We start from the raw sequence: 18,743 nt of genomic DNA, 5'->3' as shown, positions 1-18,743 counted from the left end.
AATGGCAATGAGCTGTTTTGTTGTATCCCAAATCACCCTCAAGGGGCCATGGCTGCCACCCCAGAAAGAAATCTGTGGACTTGTCTGAATACATCTTTTCCATGAGATGGCCCAGGAGCCTTGGTGACAAAGCATGTAACAATACTGGCTGCTAACCCTAAAGTTGGCAGTTCAAACCTACCAGTCTCTCCAAGAGAGAAAGATGGGCATTCTCTTATAAAGACTTTACAGCCTCAGAAGCCGAGTGGGAAGTCGATTATGAGTGGGAATAGACTGGACAGTGGTGGGTGACGGTAAGTGAGATGGTTCATCTCTAACCCCGATCTTCCTCTCTTCCCAGCAGGGCTCTGGCTGAGATCATGGCCAATGGTATTGACGAGCTCATCGGCATCCCCTTCCCCAACCACAGCAGCGAGGTCCTGTGCAGCCTCAACGAGCAGCGGCAGGACGGCCTGCTGTGCGACGTGCTCCTGGTGGTGCAGGAGCAGGAGTACCGCACGCACAGGGCCGTCCTGGCGGCCTGCAGCAAGTACTTCAAGAAGCTCTTCACGGCCGGCACCCTAGGCAGCCAGCCCTACGTCTACGAGATCGACTTCGTGCAGCCTGAGGCGCTGGCCGCCATCCTCGAGTTCGCCTACACGTCCACACTCACCATCACCGCCTCCAACGTCAAGCACATCCTCAACGCCGCCCGGATGCTGGAGATCCAGTGTATCGTCAACGTGTGCCTGGAGATCATGGAGCCCGGAGGGGACGGCGGCGAGGAGGATGACAAGGAGGACGACGATGAGGAGGAGGAGGATGAAGACGACGAGGAAGACGAAGAGGAGGAGGAGGAAGAGGAGGAGGAGGACGATGAGGACACGGAGGACTTCGCGGACCAGGAGAACCTGCCAGACCCCCAGGACATCACCTGCCACCAGAGCCCTTCCAAGCCGGACCACCTGACTGAGAAGGCTTACTCGGATGCGCCCAGGGACTTCTCCGACTCCTTCCAGGCCGGCAGCCCTGACCACCTGGGGGTGATCCGGGACTTCTCCATCGAGTCCCTGCTGAGGGAGAACCTGTACCCCAAAGCCAACATCCCCGACAGGAGGCCCTCCTTGTCTCCTTTCACCCCGGACTTCTTCCCACACCTCTGGCCAGGGGACTTTGGTGCCTTCGCCCAGCTGCCCGAGCAGCCCCTGGACAGTGGACCCCTGGACCTGGTCATCAAGAACCGGAAGATCAAGGAGGAGGACAAGGAGGAGTTGCCCCCGCCCCCACCCCCTCCCTTCCCCAACGACTTCTTCAAGGACATGTTCCCAGACCTTCCTGGGGGGCCGCTGGGCCCCATCAAGGCTGAGAACGACTATGGTGCCTATCTCAACTTCCTGAGCGCCACCCACCTGGGGGGCCTCTTCCCGCCCTGGCCGCTGGTGGAGGAGCGCAAGCTAAAGCCCAAGGCCTCCCAGCAGTGTCCCATCTGCCACAAAGTCATCATGGGAGCCGGGAAGCTGCCCCGGCACATGCGGACCCACACTGGGGAGAAGCCGTACATGTGCAGCATCTGCGAGGTCCGCTTCACCAGGTGCGCACGGGGTCCTCGGAGTGGGGGTGGAGAGCAGAAGCTGGGGAGGGACCAGGCAGGGGCCCTTCCTGTGTCCCAGACACACACATTCATCACTAGAAGGTGGCTGGGGGTCATGTGATACACTGGCTCTTCAACATCTTAAGAGCAAACTAGATTTTCTCAAGCACGTTATTAGGTAGAACGCTGAGACACAAGACATTTAAGGAGAGTAAACTGCTCTGGTTAAGACACAGGCGAAGTGTCCAGTGCTTGGCCGCCTCCCCATTTGCCCACTTACGTCTAAGTGGAACCTAGTTTAAGCATCTCCAGTGGAGGGGGTAGCCCTTTATTCTACTCAGAGTAGCTTCAGGCAAAGTCAGGCCTTGGGTCTTTAAGTGGATTCAAACTCATAACCACCTTGTAAAGAGCTCTGGTGGCCTTGTCTATGGGGACTTGTGCTGCTTACCCAAAGGCCATGCCTCTTTGACGGTTTAAATCCACCCACCGGCGGCTCCCTGGGAGAAAGAAGGGCATCCCCACCCCCCTCCACAGTTCACGGCCTTGGAAACACAGGGGACGGGAGGGGAGCGAAAAGGAGGGAAGTTTCTGGAAAGGGAGGGGAGGGCAGGGCAGGGCAGGGCAGGGCAGGGTCTGACTGGGTTCCTGCTCTACCACCGTTGAGTGAATGAGCAGCCGTGAGGGACAGAATGGGGCTGTGCCCCCAGGGTTTCCAGAGCTGTGAATCTTTGTGGAAGAAGGGGTCACATCTTTAGCCAGTAGTGTGCAGGCTCAAACGACCAGCCTTCAGTGAGCAGCTGAGTGCTTTAACCGCTGCATCACCAGGGTACCTTGACGAAGTAGTGGCTATGCTCACTTAAACAGAGCTGGCAAAACCTGGACTGCAGGCCTATGTTGTTGTTGTTGTTACTGTTTTATTGTTGTTGTTGTTGTTATATGCTGTCAAGTCAGAACTGACTCCTAATTGACCCTCCAGTGGGTTTTCAGAGGCTGTAATTCAAACCATGTGGGAAGAGATTGCCCATTTTCCTCCTGCCAAGTGGCTGGTGGATTTGAGCCACGTTTGTCTCAGTTGGCAGTGTGACTTCTTACCACTAGGCCACCAGAGGATGATAGAGACCCCCAAACGTCCTTTCAATCATTTTCTGGTTTGGCCCTAAAGGGTGGTTCTTCTTTTTTGGTCTCTCTTTGGCTCCCCATGTCAGGAAGAGAGTTGACTTTATGCTGTTAGAAAAATGCCCTGAAGTTAGTGTGTTATGAGCCCTTCACCTTTCATCGAACCTCTTGCTCCTGGGTCAACTCTAGTGCACACTATCCCCATGGGACAGAGTAGCCCCCGAAGGATTTCACGGCTGTAACACTGTGTAGAAGGAGACTGCACACCTTCTCCCCTAAGGGTTGCTGGGGTCAAACTGCAGACCTTCCCATTGGCAATGGAGCACTTAACCACTGAGCCACCAAGCCTCTTTTCTCTTTATAGACTCTGTCATTTGTCAAAGATGTGCTATGTACCATCTCCTGAAAGTTTTGCAGCCAAGAACAACTTGTGGGACTATATGAGGTTGGATTTGTCCGGTCCCAGTTCTGTTAGACCTCATTTGGGGGAAACACGCTCCATTGGCAAGTGGGTGGTCACTAGCATGAGGGTGAGCTGATCGATCAGTCACACCTGGAATGGACGAATGTCTGGATGAGTGGGCTGGTATCAGGTTTGGTCACTGATTCAGCGGGTGGAGTGGACAGAGTCTGGCAGACAGGGCCCCATAACCCTCACTTATTAGACTGGACCTTCCCCACATTGCCTCTGTCCCTCTCAGCCACCACCACTGAGAATAAAAGAGGACACGCCCTCATAAGAAACGCCCCTCTGAGGACACGCCCCCTCCTGGAAAAGGGGACTCTTGAATGACTGATTTTTCCTAAACTTTTCTCCCTCCAAATGCTCCCAGCACCTCCCTTCTGGGCCAGCCATATTGCCTCCATCCCAACAGCTGTCCGCTCTCTGGACAAGGCCGGTGCCCAGCCTTTCTCCATCTCTCTCTCTCTCTTTTTTTTTTTTATCTTCCCAGTCCAACTCTGGGAACCTTATTATGATAATGTGATGTCATTAGCAGCAGGAAGACTTTGTCTCAGACCATCAAGTTACCAAGAAGTCTGGGTGGAGGTCTAGGAAGCATTACTGTGATTGACAGCTGTTAGGGACAGCAAGGGAGTGCTGGCCAACGCCCCGGGGCCCATTCCTCTCACTAGATATGGAGTGCTGGAGGAACCTTTTCACCGAGGTGAGGTGGACACACAGGGAAGGGCTACTGAAGCTGAGACGCGCTCGCCTGTGACTCAGCTGGTCTCGGACCAGATGGCAGGGAGACTGGAGCCCTGGAGACCCCAGTGGGCTTGAGGTCTGACCACCGGGAGCTCTGGTGGCTTATTGATAAGGAATTGTGCTGCTAGTCCAAAGGCTTGCCGTTTGAATCCACCAGCTGTGCTATGGGAGGAAAATGGACAGTCTCCTCCAGTGCAATTTCCTGCCTCTGAAAACCTGCCAGCTGTGAGTTAATTAGGACTTGACAGTACACAACAATGACAATAACAAACACTCCGCAGACATCCATGCACCCTGTGGAGCAGCGTCTTTGCAGAGAGCTGCTCAAAGCATATGTGGGGCAGGAGGAAGCAGAACCTGGCACTCATTCAAGCTGCTTGTTGAATGGACAGAGGTGAACAGCAGATGCTGGCACTTTACAGTGAGTGTGGCCATGGTATCAGGAGGCTGGGCCTCTGGTTCTCCCCTCTCCAGGCCTCAGTTTCCCTTTAGGTGACAGGAGAGAGCTGGAGGAGCTGTTCCCTGATCGCTCTCAGTTTTGTGTCTCTATTCCTTTTTTTGCTACGATGAGGTAAACTGTGAACTCCTTTCTGTCCCTCTCTTTGCCTGTCTCCTCTTGTGAATAATAGTAATGCCAGCTTCCTAGGATTCAGTGCGACATAAATGGCCTCAGCAGGGTGCCTGCAAGGGGCTCCTGGAAGATCTTTGTGAGAAGAGTGTCTGTGAGCCTCCGTTCTCTGCTGCTCCCACTGGGCTTCACTGCCTCTCGCCCATGAAGTCACTGACCCTTTGTCATTTCTCGGCCTTGCATATCCGCAAGGCCTTTAGTAGCCAGTCTCAGAGTGTCTCTCTCTGTGGGTCTAGAGCCAGCCCAGGAAATGATGCTCACAGTGTGCCTGTCACACACACACACACACACACACACACACACACACACACACACAAGATAAAGGGGCTGTCAGGAAGGAGCCTCGGAGCAAGTGCAGTGCTCCAAACAGCAAGGGACACTGGTACTGTCCCAGCCCGGGGCACTAACAGCACATGGAACCGTGACCACCTTAGCCTCACAGCCTTTCAAGAGGACACTGTCGCACCTGGGGATCCACTAGGGTCAGGAGAAGAAGATGCTGGTACCTCATCTTCTGTGGCCTTCACCTTGGCACCTAGGTGACAAGATAATTTGAGGCCACAGGTAGCGCACAAGGTTGAGAAAAAGAACTGGAGGAGGACAGCAAAGGGTTGGCTGACCTTGAAGTTTCTGTAGACTGAGAACGGGAGACCTTTCAGGCAGATCACCTGGGGAGAGAAAACACAAAGAGGGAAGAGGGGTGTGCTAGAGGGCGCACAGGTGAGAAGGGGTGAACCCCTATCAGTCATTGGGCTTGGGCTTCTGGTATGACCCTTGGGACGGAGCATGGTGTCTAAAACATCAGCCATGCACAGAAGGGGAAGCTGAGACTTGCTGGCATCACCCTAGAATGTAGTGACTCTGCCCTGGTGATTGGCATTGTAGCTCACACTGGCCTGACCTTGGCCAGCAGAGGGCAGCATCACCCAAGCTATGTGGGCAAAGTTGGCCTGACGTTGGCCAGAGGAGAGCAGCATCACTCACGTGTTCCATGGGCACAGTACCCGTGGCTGAAGCAGGCAAGAGTCAGTGGGGCTGAACTTAGGAAAAGCCTTGAACATCAGGCTCAGGTCTAAGTGAGCACACAGGTGGTGGTGGGAGGGGGAAGCCTTGAAGCTTTTCAGTGTACCATCGAGTCAGAACCAACCCACAGCTGACCCTCCAGCAGGTTTCCAGAGGCAGTAAGTCACATGCGAAGAGATTGCCCATTCTTGTCCTGTGGAGCAACTGGTGGGTTCAAACAGTGTACCTTCGGATCGACAACGCAGCTATCCGTAGTCAAAAGGGGCTGATTCACTACAAAAGCATTACTCAGATGCAAACTTTCAAGGAGCGCCTGAGAGTTAAATTACACAGCCCAGCCCCTACCCAACAGATCAGAAGACTCAGGCTGAAACAGCTAAAGGACTGGATTCAGTTCGAGTGTGTTTGGCACCTTGCCCACTTCAACCAATGCATTAAATACCCATGACGAAGTCGTATGGAGACAATGAGACCTGAGAAAGCCCCTCCCTCTCTGGTTCTTCGTTTTCTTTCGAGTGAAGGGACTGGATTAGATCAGTATTTACAAGACCCTGGGAAGCTTCCAGCTGACAATGCAGGTTCTTGGGCCCCAGTGACTCAGAAGATGAGTCAGTTAGATCCATGCACTCTTAGGAAACTTGATGATCGCTAAGGTTCTTTCAAGACCAGCTTAGGAGCTTTCACCTTGGGACCCCTGCCCTCACCCCCATGAACAGTGTCCAGCAGATAGCAACAGGTCCTGTGAGGGCTGAGCCTCTCTTGGACATGCCCTAGCCTATGGGCCCCAGGGACAGAGGGTGACTATGGAAACCCATTGCCTTCCCCCCAAGAAATGCCTGCAAAACAACCATGCTCCACATCAGAGCAAATTGGTTTCCCACTGAACAATTTATGCACGTTCATTTTGTTTCATGACCTTGGTTAAAGAGTCCTCAATGGAACAGCTCTTTTCCTCTTTCTTCTCTGGGTTCTCCATTTCCATTCATCCTTCTTTACTGCCCCTTGCCACCTCCTGAGGTGTGTTTTTGGGGTAGGTAACTGATTGTATTGAAGAATATGTTCCTCTTTGGTAACTCCTCCCTTACTCACTTTATAAACCTGCCCCTCACCTCTGCATAAGTTCTTGGGGCTCCACCTCTTCACTATCAACGAGACAACTTTTCAGGATAGTTGGAATAATAGTGTATTTGTTTGAATCCACTCAGCAGCGCTCTGGGAAAAGAATCTGGTGAGTTATTTCCATAACATCACAGCCAGTGAACCCCAGTAGAGCACAGCTGTACTCTAAAACAACTTGGGAGTTGGCAGATGTTTGGGTCTTTATGATAAAGATTTAATATTTGCATCTTCCAACTAATAATGACAACAGGGAGTTCTGGTGGCCTTGTGGCAAGAAGCAGTGCTGCAATCCCAAAGGCTCATAGTTCAAGGCCTCCAACTGCTCTGTGGGTGAAGGATGAGCAGTCTCCTCCCATGCGATTAACTGCCTCTGAAAACCTGCCATAGGGCAGCTGTGGTCAGTTCTGACTCTACAGTCAGTACACAACAATGTTACTTGAGAGTGACTTTGAAGGTCAGTAATTATGGGTGATAGTGATTTTTAAAAACCTATCAGTTAAACTTAGTCTCACGTGCTTTGGGCATATTGTTAGGAAGAGTCAGTCCTTGGAGAAGGACGTCATACTTGGAAAGATAGGGTCAGTGAAGGAGAGAGAGACCCTCAACAAGATGGACTGCAAGGGAGCTCTCTCTGGTAGACTAGTGGCAAGAAGCTGCACTGCCATCCCAGAAGTGCACGGTTTGAATCCAGCAGATGCTCTGGTGGAGAAGGCAGGGCAATCTCCTCCTATACAAGTCAGATTTGATTTGATGGTACACACACAAAAAATAATAACATTTAAAATTTTCAAAACCAAGGTAGATAGTAACAATGGGCTTCAGTAGATCAGAGATGTTGAGGGTGACTCAGGATAAGACCAAGCTTAGAGCCCTTGATTGTAGAGTTGCTGTGGATCCTGGTCGACTCAGTGGAACCTCATGAGGTTGTGGAGATGAAATATTCCAAGTCCTGTTGAGACCGGACATTGATGAGGGAGGAAGTCACATGGCCGGCAAGTCAGGTTAGCAGCCTGACTCTGTCAGTGTCTCTGTCAGTGGTGGGGTGAATTTGTCCCCAAACATGTCTCTCAGGACAGTGAGCACCATTGTTATTTGGGTACAGATGGCACTATGGCATTTCTCCACAGAGGGCAGTGCAATGGTGAGGAAAGAGCACTGGTCTGGGAGCCAACAGGCCTGAGTTCAAATCCCAACCCTGCCTCTAGCTTTTCTGTGGGCTTGGCAAGTGCCCCTCACGGAGCTTCAGTTTACTCTCTTACAGAGCAAAGAACTTAGGGTAGATAGGTGATATGTGGTTATGCACTTTACTACCAGCCTAGAGTTGGCAGTTTGAACCTGACCAAAGGTGTCTCTGAAGACACCTGGCCATCTGCTTCTAGAAGGGAAAACCTATGGCCCAGCTCTACCCTACATACATGGCGCTGGCATTCACGCGATGGCGCCCAGGACAACAGTGTTTCTCGGACCCCACTCCAGACCTTCCGAACCAGAACCTCTGGGAATGGGGCTGAGCAAGCTGTGTTCTATCAAGTCCCGAGATACTCCTGTGAGGGGCCTTCATCAGAGCTCACCGAGGCTCTTCCCGCACATAAGCCCAGTCATGTGGATGGAAGCTGAGTTAGACACCACAAGGAGGTGGGGGACGAGTGTCACCGCACCTGTGATGCAGACTGGGGCATGTGGTGGGAAAGGCAGGGACAAGGCGTGTGGGCGAGAGCATCCACCCAGCATCTCCTCCTTCTCCCTGCCCTTCTTGACCACCAACCAGGGCCCCCAGCCTCCCTTTGCACATAGGCAGGCATGGTTACTCCTGGCCTCTGCCACTGTCCACCCCAAATTCCCTCTGTCCCACCCCTGAGGAGCCGTTTCTGAAAATGAGAGCCAGTGAGCCCTCTAGTGGCCAGGGGACACCAGGAACACCAGACGCTGGGGCCCTGGCTGTACGTTAAGCAGGTGTACATCAGACCAGGCTCTGTAGGGAGGACACACAGATGCCACATCTGCTCGGGCCTTATACCCCAACCCAAGTTACAGGCCCGATGTGCCCCACAAGCCCCACCTTTGGGGAGGAGATAGGATCCGGACAAAATGTTTCCCTGTTGGTGAGAGGTTAGGAAAGGCTGCAAAATGCCAGTGACAGAGCAGCCTGGAATGATTGCAGCCAGCTCTCCTGCACCTCACCCAGGCTCACTGGTTTGCTCAGCTTTCAGCCTAGAAAACAGCGTTGTATGTACTGAGAATAACTCACACAAACCTTGATTCTTCCTTCCACCCTGGGCAGTGAGAACTGAGGTCTGACTGAGGCTCAGCGCTGCAAAGGAGGTTAAGTAACTTAACCTGAGAACACCCAGCAAGATGGTGGTGGGTGTACAGCTGGCACAGGGGCTCCTAGACCCCCAGCAGAGCCCCGCCCCTCCACCATACCTTGCCTCTGAATAAGAGCCCTTTGCACTCTGAAGAGCTTTGCCCTAGATTAGGCTGCATTCTTGCTGCACCTGGATCTTTTGTAAACCCTGGGATTGTCTGCAGACAAAGAGGAGAGGGAGCCCAGGGCTTGGGAGAAGAAACCGCAGTGCAGGAGGCTGGAACGAGATGTGCCCCCGCCTCATACCCACCCAGATTAGTGCCAGGAGTGACAGGGCACGACAACCCAGGGGCCAAAGTGTGACCAGGGGCTTTGGCTGACCCATAGGGTGGCACTGTAGTGTGTGAGCAGAGCAATCCAGTGTCAAGGGAGGAGACCGCTGACTTGGGGGCCATACACCCTGGACAGCCTGTTTGCCAGGGGGTGAAATGGGCCCCAGATAAAAAGGGCCCGCTTTGTTATTCTGAGCGTGTGTGGTGGCCGGGGGCAGGCAGAGAGGCCTTCCTTCATTACTTCCTTCGTTACTGCATTCCTCCAGCCCAGGTGAGTGGCCACGCTTGTTTGTGGAAGGCCCCATCCCTGTGGTCCGATCCCACGGCAGTAGGGAACCCCAGCAGGTTCTAGAGGGAGGGGGAGCAGAGGCATGGGAACGGCGCCAGGCATGCCGTGTAAGCCTGACCCATGGCTCTGCGTTACAGGCAGGACAAGCTGAAGATCCACATGCGGAAGCACACGGGGGAGCGGCCCTATCTGTGCATCCACTGCAACGCCAAGTTCGTGCACAATTACGACCTTAAGAACCACATGCGCATCCACACCGGCGTGCGGCCCTACCAGTGCGAGTTCTGCTACAAGAGCTTCACGCGCTCCGACCACCTGCACCGCCACATCAAGCGCCAGAGCTGCCGCATGGCCAGGCCCCGCCGCGGCCGCAAGCCCGCTGCCTGGAGGGCTGCCAGCCTGCTGTTCGCGCCCGGAGGCCCGGCCCCCGACAAGGCGGCCTTCGTGGTGCCGCCCGCGCTGGGCGAGGTGGGCGGCCACCTGGGCGGCGCAGCCGTGTGCCTGCCGGGCCCCGGGCCCTCCAAGCACTTCCTGGCGGCGCCCAAGGGCGCGCTGAGCCTGCACGAGCTGGAGCGGCAGTTCGAGGAGACGCAGATGAAGCTGTTCGGGCGAGCGCAGCTGGAGGCCGAGCGGAACGCGGGGGGCCTGCTGGCCTTCGCGCTGGCCGAGAACGTGGCTGCGGCGCGGCCCTACTTCCCGCTGCCTGACCCGTGGGCCGCAGGCCTGGCCGGTCTCCCCTCGCTCGCGGGCCTCAACCACGTGGCCTCCATGTCCGAAGCCAACAACTAGGCTGGTCCTTGTGCACCCCCTGCCCACCAGGCCCGCCCAGCCCCACCTGGTGGGTCTGAACCTGTTTTACAGACAAAAAAAAAAAGGGAACTGGACAAACTCGAGCAGCAGGGCTATTTTCCAGGCCTTCTGGGGCCCCTTTTGCTGGTGCGTAATGCGTGGCGCCTCTTCCCAAAGGGTCTGGAATCCAGGTGTCACCGCTCCCAGGCTGTGTCCCTCTGGTGGCCACACCGTTCCACAGAGGAGGGACCAGGAAAGGTGTGCCAGGAGCACTTTGGAGATGTCAGGCGCTGGGTGAAGGGGAGTGGGACGCAGGCAGAGGCTAGAATAAGGCAGCTCAGGCCGGAACCTGGGCGGCTTCTGGCAGTCCCCATTGACCTCTGGAGACCGCTGGACCACACGCTGCTTGGTCTGGAAGTCTCACTGTTCCCAGTCAGTGGTCCCGAATCCTTTTGGTAAATGCCCTCCTGTCACATAGAAATGTCCTGCAGGCAGGGTGGCCTCCAGCATCCACATCTGTTTCTCCCTCTCCTGTCCTATCTACCTTGGCCAACTCAGTCCTCTGTGCCTCGGTTTATCTTGCTGGGCAAGAGATGTTTTAGGACACACACACACACACCCCCTTCAAAGAGTCATGGGGAGGTTAGCGTGGCACTCCAAAAGTTCCTGGTGATGATTTACCAAATTCTGTTTTATTTCCTGCCCCTCACCACCCAGGTGAGAAATGTGGCCAGACTAGACAGGGGTGCAGGGACCCGGCTGAAGCATCTTCACCCATCCTCTTCCACTGCTTTGGAGAATCCAAGCCTTTCTAGGGAACGCTTTTACAATTTCCTCACCTCCACATTCCCTCCCCCCAATCCTGGCAGAGTTTCATGGGATTCCCATAGAAAGAACAGGGACCACCACTACATTTACCATCTGGTGCTGTCTCCCCCAACACCCTGATTCATGAAAAACAGACCAAATGCCCTGCTGCCCACTGTCTGTGTTGCTTTTCAAGTTGTAAGTTTCTCAGGGCCCTGGCATCAAGAGACTTATCTACAGAAAAACAGCGCCCAGTGGCAGGTCTAAATTGATGAATGGTTGCTCACAGCTGGTAGTGTAAACTGCTCAGTGGAGCCCCCTGAATGGGAGTTCAGGCCATGTGGCATACCGGCCACACCGTAGGTACGCCTCTGCTTGGCACTGCTGGTTACTGTCCCCTTTGCTCCATCTGGACACCCTCACCCCCTGGGATGCATCTGGACATTCCACTCCACTCTCAAGGGGCTCCAGGCCCACATGGTGGGAACGGCTTGGTGAGTCAGCACCCACCATACACACGGTTCTCGTGTTGGCAGCCCAGTGCCTTCCTGTCTTCTCTTTCCCTGTCTCTCTGTTTGTTGAGAGAGGCTGAGGTTCTGGTACCCCGGCAGCCTGATGAGGAGTGTTCATCCACACGATGCCCCCATCCCAGAGACATCAGCTCTTCCTGCTACCTTGGCTTCTTTTCCCTGAAACAAACACTAAACAAAAAGGCCCAGGAAGATCACAGACTCCGTTCCTCTCAGCGCCTACCCCGTCTCTATGTTCCACCAGTGACCTCCCGGGTGGATCACTTCTCCATAGCCTGTTCTCAGACCTCATCCTTCCGGGCAGCTGCCTCTCAGTCCATGTCAGAGACTCACTCTGGAACCCACTGGCCACCATGCCTGCACCCCGTCCCTTAAACTTTAAAGAGAGAAAAAGAAAAAATTGGAATCCAGTGGTGTTGGGGCTTTTGTTTTATTTTGTAAAGGTTCTGGCTTCTTATAAACTCAATTTTTCAGATGACTGGTTAGTTCCTTTTGGGTTGGTTGTGTTTGTTGTTTTTTTTTTTCCTCCCCCCTGGGCTGCAGTTTGGAGTTGTACATTGTAAAATATCCAAAGATACAAAGTACTGTATGCTCAAGAACTTGAAGCAAATGGGTTATGGGGGGGGAGGGGGAGGGATTGTTGTGGTTTTGTTTCAGTTTTTAAAAGGGTTTATTTTTTCTTTCCTGTTTTGATTTCCCTGCCTATCTGTGGGAGAACTTTGGCATTTTTTTTTCTATTTATAACTTCTTTTTTAATGTGATTGCTTTATGTAAAATGATGCTCAACAGTTTGCCTTAGTGATTCAAGGGACAATCCTCCAATACTTCGGTTGCACGCTGCATCCTGCCGAGACAAACTCGCAGCTAACTTTCTGGCCTATTTATTAAACAGTATTAATTGACTTGATTAAATTCTATTGAGAGTCGCACTTCTGTCGGATGTGACTTCCAGAAGCTGACAGGACAGTAACAAAGCCACCTGTTGATGTTTCTCATGTAAGACTTTGAGCACTGGGTGGCATCCTGACCCCTTGCACAGTGCTCCTTCTCCTTTGTGGTCCCCTTTCTTACCATGGTGAACACTCTTAGGGACTCACACCCCCATATCTCAGTACAGGAAACAGCTGGGTTTCAAATTCAGCCCCCTCTGAGCATACTCTAAGGCTCCTTCTCCACCCTGATCCTGACTTTACGCAACTCTAATAAGGGAGCCCTGGTGGCATTGTGCATAGTTTACCAGGTTGATTACTGGCAGGTTGGCAGTTCAAATCCACCAGTTAACTCTGAGGAAGAAAGACGGGCTGTCTCCCCCCGTAAATATTTACAGCTTTGAAACCTAATGTGGGGTCTCTGTGACCTATTCAACAGCAATGGATTAGGTTTGGAGTTTGTGACAATAGAGGCATTTGAGTACATCTGAGTTTCTCCAAGTTCCCTACCCAAACTCCCTCAGCATAGGCTCTGGCCATCAGAACTCTGCAGACAGCCTGAGGATGTCTCAAAAGGCCAGGAGTACTTTGGAGATGTCAGGTACTGAGTGAAGGGGGCTGAATGAGACGTAGGCAGAGGCTAGAATAAGGCAGCTCAGGCCGGAACCTGGGCGGCTTCTGGCAGTCCCCATTGACCTCTGGAGACCCCTGCACCACGCACTGCTTGGTCTGGAAGTCTCACTGTTACCAGTCAGTGGTCCCGAATCCTTTGGTAAATGCCCTCCTGTCACATAGAAATGTCCTGCAGGCAGGGTGGCCTCCAGCATCCACATCTGTTTCTCCCTCTCCTGTCCTGTCACTTTGGCCAACTCAGTCCTCTGTGCCTCAGTTTTATCTTGCTGGGCAAGAGATGTGGAGGATTCATGTTCTGGCTTTGAAATTCATGTTCCTACATATATAATTATATATAGAGAGAAGGGGGGAGGGAGGGACAGAGCGAGAGAGCATGTGAGTAACTGTCTGAAAGCCTGCCTGAGGGTCAGCTATGGGTCAGTTCCAACTCTACAGTTCTCAATACACACACACACACACACACACACACACACAAACTCATTTGTCTTCATATAAAAATGCTGCCCTGAACTGCTCTACAGTTAAATGACTTTGCCTCATTTCCAGAATCTTCTAGTGCAGTCAGAGTGTTCTTTGGCTACACTGGTTGCTTTGGAGAGGTGCCCAGCTCACGGTTTAAAGGGTCATAGGTGACTATAACCCAGTGCAAGAAGCACAGGGACAAAACTCCTCCAGATGCTTGTCAGTTGAGGACCTCTAGAATCATCTTTTCTCAGGTGGGGCAGGGGGGCGACAGAGTCCTATGGTGCCATCGGTGTAGATAGCCACAGGGAACTGACCTAAACGGGCCCCGGTTCCTGTGTGCTTCTGATCAGCTTATGTGAGTAAAATCTAGTCCTGGCCAGATGGGATGGGATTCTACAACCCTCACCAGGCTTTCCCCCTCTGGTCAAGAAAGCTGGGGTGTTAACAGTAGAGGCATTTTCATTAGGAGAGATGTGAAGATGTGAGAACGAGGCCCTAGACAGACTGAAGAAACTTGCTTCTTCACCTGGAGAAGACTTAAGGGTAGCAGGTCTGAAGGCTGGAAAAGAACCCTGATGATGCAGTGGGTTAATTGTTAGTCTGTTTACTGAAAGGTCAGTGGTTTGAATCCATCAGCCACTCCTCAGGAGAACAATGTTTTTTACTCTTGTTTTTTAAGGTTGCTATGAGTCGGCTTTGGCTTGGTGACAATAGATTGGGTTTTGTTTGGGGTGTTTGTTGTTTGTTTAGGGCTAGTGAAGGTCTGTTGGGCAGAGGAAAGATTTTGGCCAAGACTAACCAATGGGGAAAACATTCCAGAAGGCAACGAGGTGTCTCAAATAGAGAGACCTAAATAGTCCTCTAAATAGAGTTGTTCTGGGAGGAATGGGGACCACGCGAGGCAGTGCACACCATCATAGGAAGGAGCCAACAGTCACTTTGCATTAATGCTGCACAGAGGTCCTGCAGGGGAGAGAGCTCACTAGGTTGCTCCCCGGCCCCCTGCACCTCCCCATCACATAGCCTATAGGAACGTGGGCCCAGGGAAACAGGACTCTGGGTAGAAAAGGCCCTGACGCCTGTTCTGAGTCTCTGAATGTCTAACAAGGACAGCAGCAAACCAGCCAGAGGTAAGACTGTCTCCCAGCTGCGTTAACCTGGCTACGGAGGAGGGTGGAGTCCACTCCCTGTCAGGGCCACTGAGCCTCACACACCTCCGGACACCCCGCTTCCCCTCCCCACCTCCCCGGCTCTCCCTCCCTGAGGATGCCCTGAGCTCAGTACAGAGCAGGAGACAGGAATGAGGGCACATCTCCAGGGCTCTCAGGTGAAGAGTGGTGCCTGGCTGCCCGCCTGCAGAACCTTGCCCGTTAGAAAGCTGAGTGACAACCTTGGCACTCCTTGTGGATTAAGGGGTCTGTAAGGGACTTGAGAACGGGACAGGGACAGAAATATGTCACTCTAGAAGAGCAGAGTGGAGGGAGATGCTTGAAGATCAGATCTGTACACGTATACTCACACACCCCTCTACCTGGGGGCCCTGGTGCATCCAGGGACAAATTCTGAAATCAAGGACGATTGTCTAAATTGTTTCCAACACCCTTAAATTACTGTCTCCTTCCGTGCTCCTCCGACTCCAACTCACCTGCAGGACGAGGGTGTTCTGCTCTGCCCAGGGCACCTCCCAGGGAAAAGGCCCAGATGGAAGTTAGACACAGAACGCGAGCGCGACTCATGGGCGCCCTCTCCCGGCCCCTCCGCCGCGCTCAGAACGCTGTCAGCCTTCAGGCCGCAAACAAGGCTGCGTCTAGAAAGGCCTTGAAATCCTACCAGTGCGAGGTGTCTCCCAACACTGCCCTGCCTTGCTTTGGGGCTTAGAAGGGCACGCGAATGCACAAAGTCAATGGTCTCTTTCACTTTAGGCTAGAATCACGGAGGACAGAGTCAGACACGCCTTTCCAGTAATTAATGGGGAGGATTCTCTGGGAATCCCGGCCTCTACACCCTCCTCTCCACATCCCTTCCCATCCCCACCACCACTGCAGGGCCTACATGACCCAAAGCAGTAAGGGGACGGTCCCAGTGATGGCCTCTGTGTGTGTGTGTGTGTGTGCGAGCATGTGTCTGTGTGACACACACACAGAGGAACACTGGACAAATCATGTCCCTGGTGATGTCATGAGACCCCACAAAGCCATTCTCCCCAGAAATCTCTCCGCAGGAATCTTTGTAACACACTCTCAGGTGTTCAGCCTTGGGCTTCTCTCTTTAGCTATGAACTTTGACCCTGGCAAGGCAAACACAAGCATGAACAAATCAGATTCTGGAAGAAGGGAGAAAGTGGTAAAAGGAATAATAGAGTGAGTCAGATCCCTTTCCCTTAAAAAGGAAAAAAATTAAACCCACGACCTCTGAGGAACACGTGCTTTGTGCTTTCTCAGGGGACTGGTCAGCCCAGTGCTGCACGTGGGCCTGAACCCTGGGAGAGCCATGCTCTTTTCTTACGTCTCAGACAGCGTGCCTCATCACGCATCAAAATCCAGCCTCAATGGTTCAAACAGAAGAGACACTTATTAAAGAAAGCGCCATCTCACACACTACTTTTACGGAGGCCAGCCTTGCAGAGCCACCAGAAATAGTCGTGCCAGTTTAAGGAGGTGGTGTTCATGTCCTGGGCATATTTGAACACTTACCATACAATATCTACACCCCTCAATACTGTCTTAGGGTCAGCTCTGACTCAGGAAGGCCCCATCCATGTTAGAGGGTAAAACTGAAGTCCATTGAGTTTTCTGGCTATAGTTTTTACGGAAACAGCTTGCCGAGATGTTCTTCTGTGCTCAGTGGATTCAAATCACCAACCTTTTTTGTTAGCAGCTGTTATTAATTAACTAGAGCTGCCATGACAGAAATATCACAAGTGGATAACTTTAACAAACAAGAATTTATTCTTCTACAATTTAGGAAACTAGAAGTTCAAATCCAGGAGGTTTGTTCTAGAAGATTGTCTCTACTGACTCTGGGGAAAGGGCCTTGTATCCTTTCAATAACTGTGGGTCCAGCGTTCCTTTGAGATCTTGGTGTTTCTTGGCATCCATCTGCCTCTGGGTCTTGGAGGTTCTCAACACAGGGACCCTGGATCCAAAGAACATGTTCCACCCCCAAATCTTCTTTCTGTCTTTCTCCATCCCCTCTCTCTTAATCTCTGACATCCAAATTCTTCCTCCTCTCTGCCTGATTCTTTCTGCTCTATCTCTTGCAAAACAAAAGGTGATACAGGTCACATCCTGAGGGAAAGCTCCTTGGATCTGAGCTGTGACCGTTATTCCCTCACACCCTAATCCCTTTACATTTGATTGGCTAATCCCTTGCGAGTACATTGTGTGGAATGGTCACTTCCTCATATATAGTGTCAGGCTCCAGTATTACATAATTGACAAGTCACTGAGAATCATGGCCCCACCAAGCTGACACTTATTTGGGGGAACAATTCAATCCAGTGCAGCACAGAAGGAGATTGCCAGTCTTTCTCCCATGGAACAGCTTGTGGGTTTGAACGGCATACTTTGGGGCTGGCAGTACAATTCCTAGTGGCAAAGAAGCCTGCACTGCAATCCTGAAGGCACGTGGTTCGAGGCTACCAGCTGCTCCATGGGAGAAGGATGGGCAATCTCCTCCTGTGCAATTAACTGCCTCTGAAAACCCGCTGAAGGGTCAGCCATGAGTTGGTTCTGACACTATGGTACACCACAATAACAAAGCCCATCAGCTCTCCCTGCTCCATGACAGTGAACGCATGTGGGCGTGTGTCTCTGTGTGTTGTGCTTTCGAATCAGAACCAAATTATAGCTGACTCTCCAGTGGGTTTTCAAAGGCAATAAATTGCACAAGAAGAGATTGTCCAGCCACTTTGTGGATCCAAACCATGTTCCTTTGGGGATTACAGCAATTTTTTTTTACCACTAGACCACCAGAGTTCCCTTCATACAGCAGAGTGCAAATATTGCGGCCACCCTGGGACCCACACACCATACCGCAGATTTGTGTATTATAACAATGCATCAGCAGGTGGCAGTGTCTTGATGGGCTGTTCCTCTCTCATTTGCACAGACTCGCTAGTGGGTAGGAGCAGCCCAAGGCTAGAAAGCCAGAACAATCCCTAAACCACAGTGGGTGGACTGCTCTGTGCAGCTTTGCTCGCTGCTAGATCCCAGCTCACACCTTTAGGAGGGGGGCCCTGAACACTGGGTGCCACACTTTGTGTCCGCCCTCGCACTGTTCCCCCTTCAAAATCTAGTGCTGGGGCAGCTTGGGAAAGCAAACTTCCAGGCCTATCTGAGAAGGAACGCTTCGTGATGTTGTAAATTCTCCTGCATAAGAAAACCCCAAATCTATTGCTAACAAGTCAACTCGGACGATTAGCAACCCTGTAAGGTCAAATGAGAACTTCATGTTTTCAAGGCTACAAATCCTCACAGAAGTAGACGCAGCCACTGTGGCTTTCTTGTCACGTCTGGTGTCCCAGAACTCCTTGAACACACACTTCACACCACTTTCTGAAAAGCCAGCCTCAGGCGGAACGCCCTCCTCCACATGGGTTTTCCTCATTTAATCCCTCGGAGTCTGGATGTGCACTTTAATTTTTTAATTAAAAACTTTTGTTTTGCCATTTCAATATCAATCCTGTAAAAGCCAGAGTCTCTGAAATGCAAACTTTTATTTTCCTAAGAGCTGGGAAAGTAGTCCAGATGGTACAAGTTAAGGGCTCGGATGTGTACTGAAAGCTCGGTGGTTCAAATCCACCAGCCACCCTTGGGAGGACAATGTGGCAGTCTGGTTCTATAAAGATGTCAGCAGTTCTCCACTCTATAGGATCACAAGGAGTCAGAACAGACTTAATTGCAATAGGCAGTGACTGAGATATTCCAGGTGGATGAGAGGAGAGGGCCAGTGGAGTGCTGTCAGGGGAAGATGGACTAACATTGCAAGACAACTGTGAAC

At 52.2% G+C, this 18,743-nt stretch overlaps 1 protein-coding gene across 1 annotated transcript; it reads left to right on the top strand.

The window, feature by feature from the left end:
• The first annotated feature begins 349 nt into the window (after positions 1-349).
• On the top strand, positions 350-10,378 carry ZBTB7C (zinc finger and BTB domain containing 7C). Its single transcript, XM_006891698.1, has 2 exons — positions 350-1,570; positions 9,727-10,378. The coding sequence occupies exons 1-2, from the start codon at positions 360-362 to the stop codon at positions 10,376-10,378; spliced, it is 1,863 nt and encodes a 620-aa protein (XP_006891760.1). The 5' UTR covers positions 350-359.
• The last annotated feature ends 8,365 nt before the right edge of the window (positions 10,379-18,743 follow it).

The sequence above is a fragment of the Elephantulus edwardii genome, unplaced genomic scaffold, assembly GCF_000299155.1.
Source record: "Elephantulus edwardii isolate Elephantulus edwardi_28Jun2011 unplaced genomic scaffold, EleEdw1.0 scaffold00103, whole genome shotgun sequence".
NCBI lineage: Eukaryota > Metazoa > Chordata > Mammalia > Macroscelidea > Macroscelididae > Elephantulus > Elephantulus edwardii.
This window is presented reverse-complemented; position numbering and strand designations above follow the sequence as displayed.

Excerpts from the sequence above, each read along its gene's own strand:
- ZBTB7C (XM_006891698.1), top strand. The coding sequence starts at position 360 with ATGGCCAATGGTATTGACGAGCTCATCGGCATCCCCTTCCCCAACCAC. Across the intron at positions 1,571-9,726 it reads TGCGAGGTCCGCTTCACCAG|GCAGGACAAGCTGAAGATCC; the intron begins GTGCGCACGGGG and ends TCTGCGTTACAG.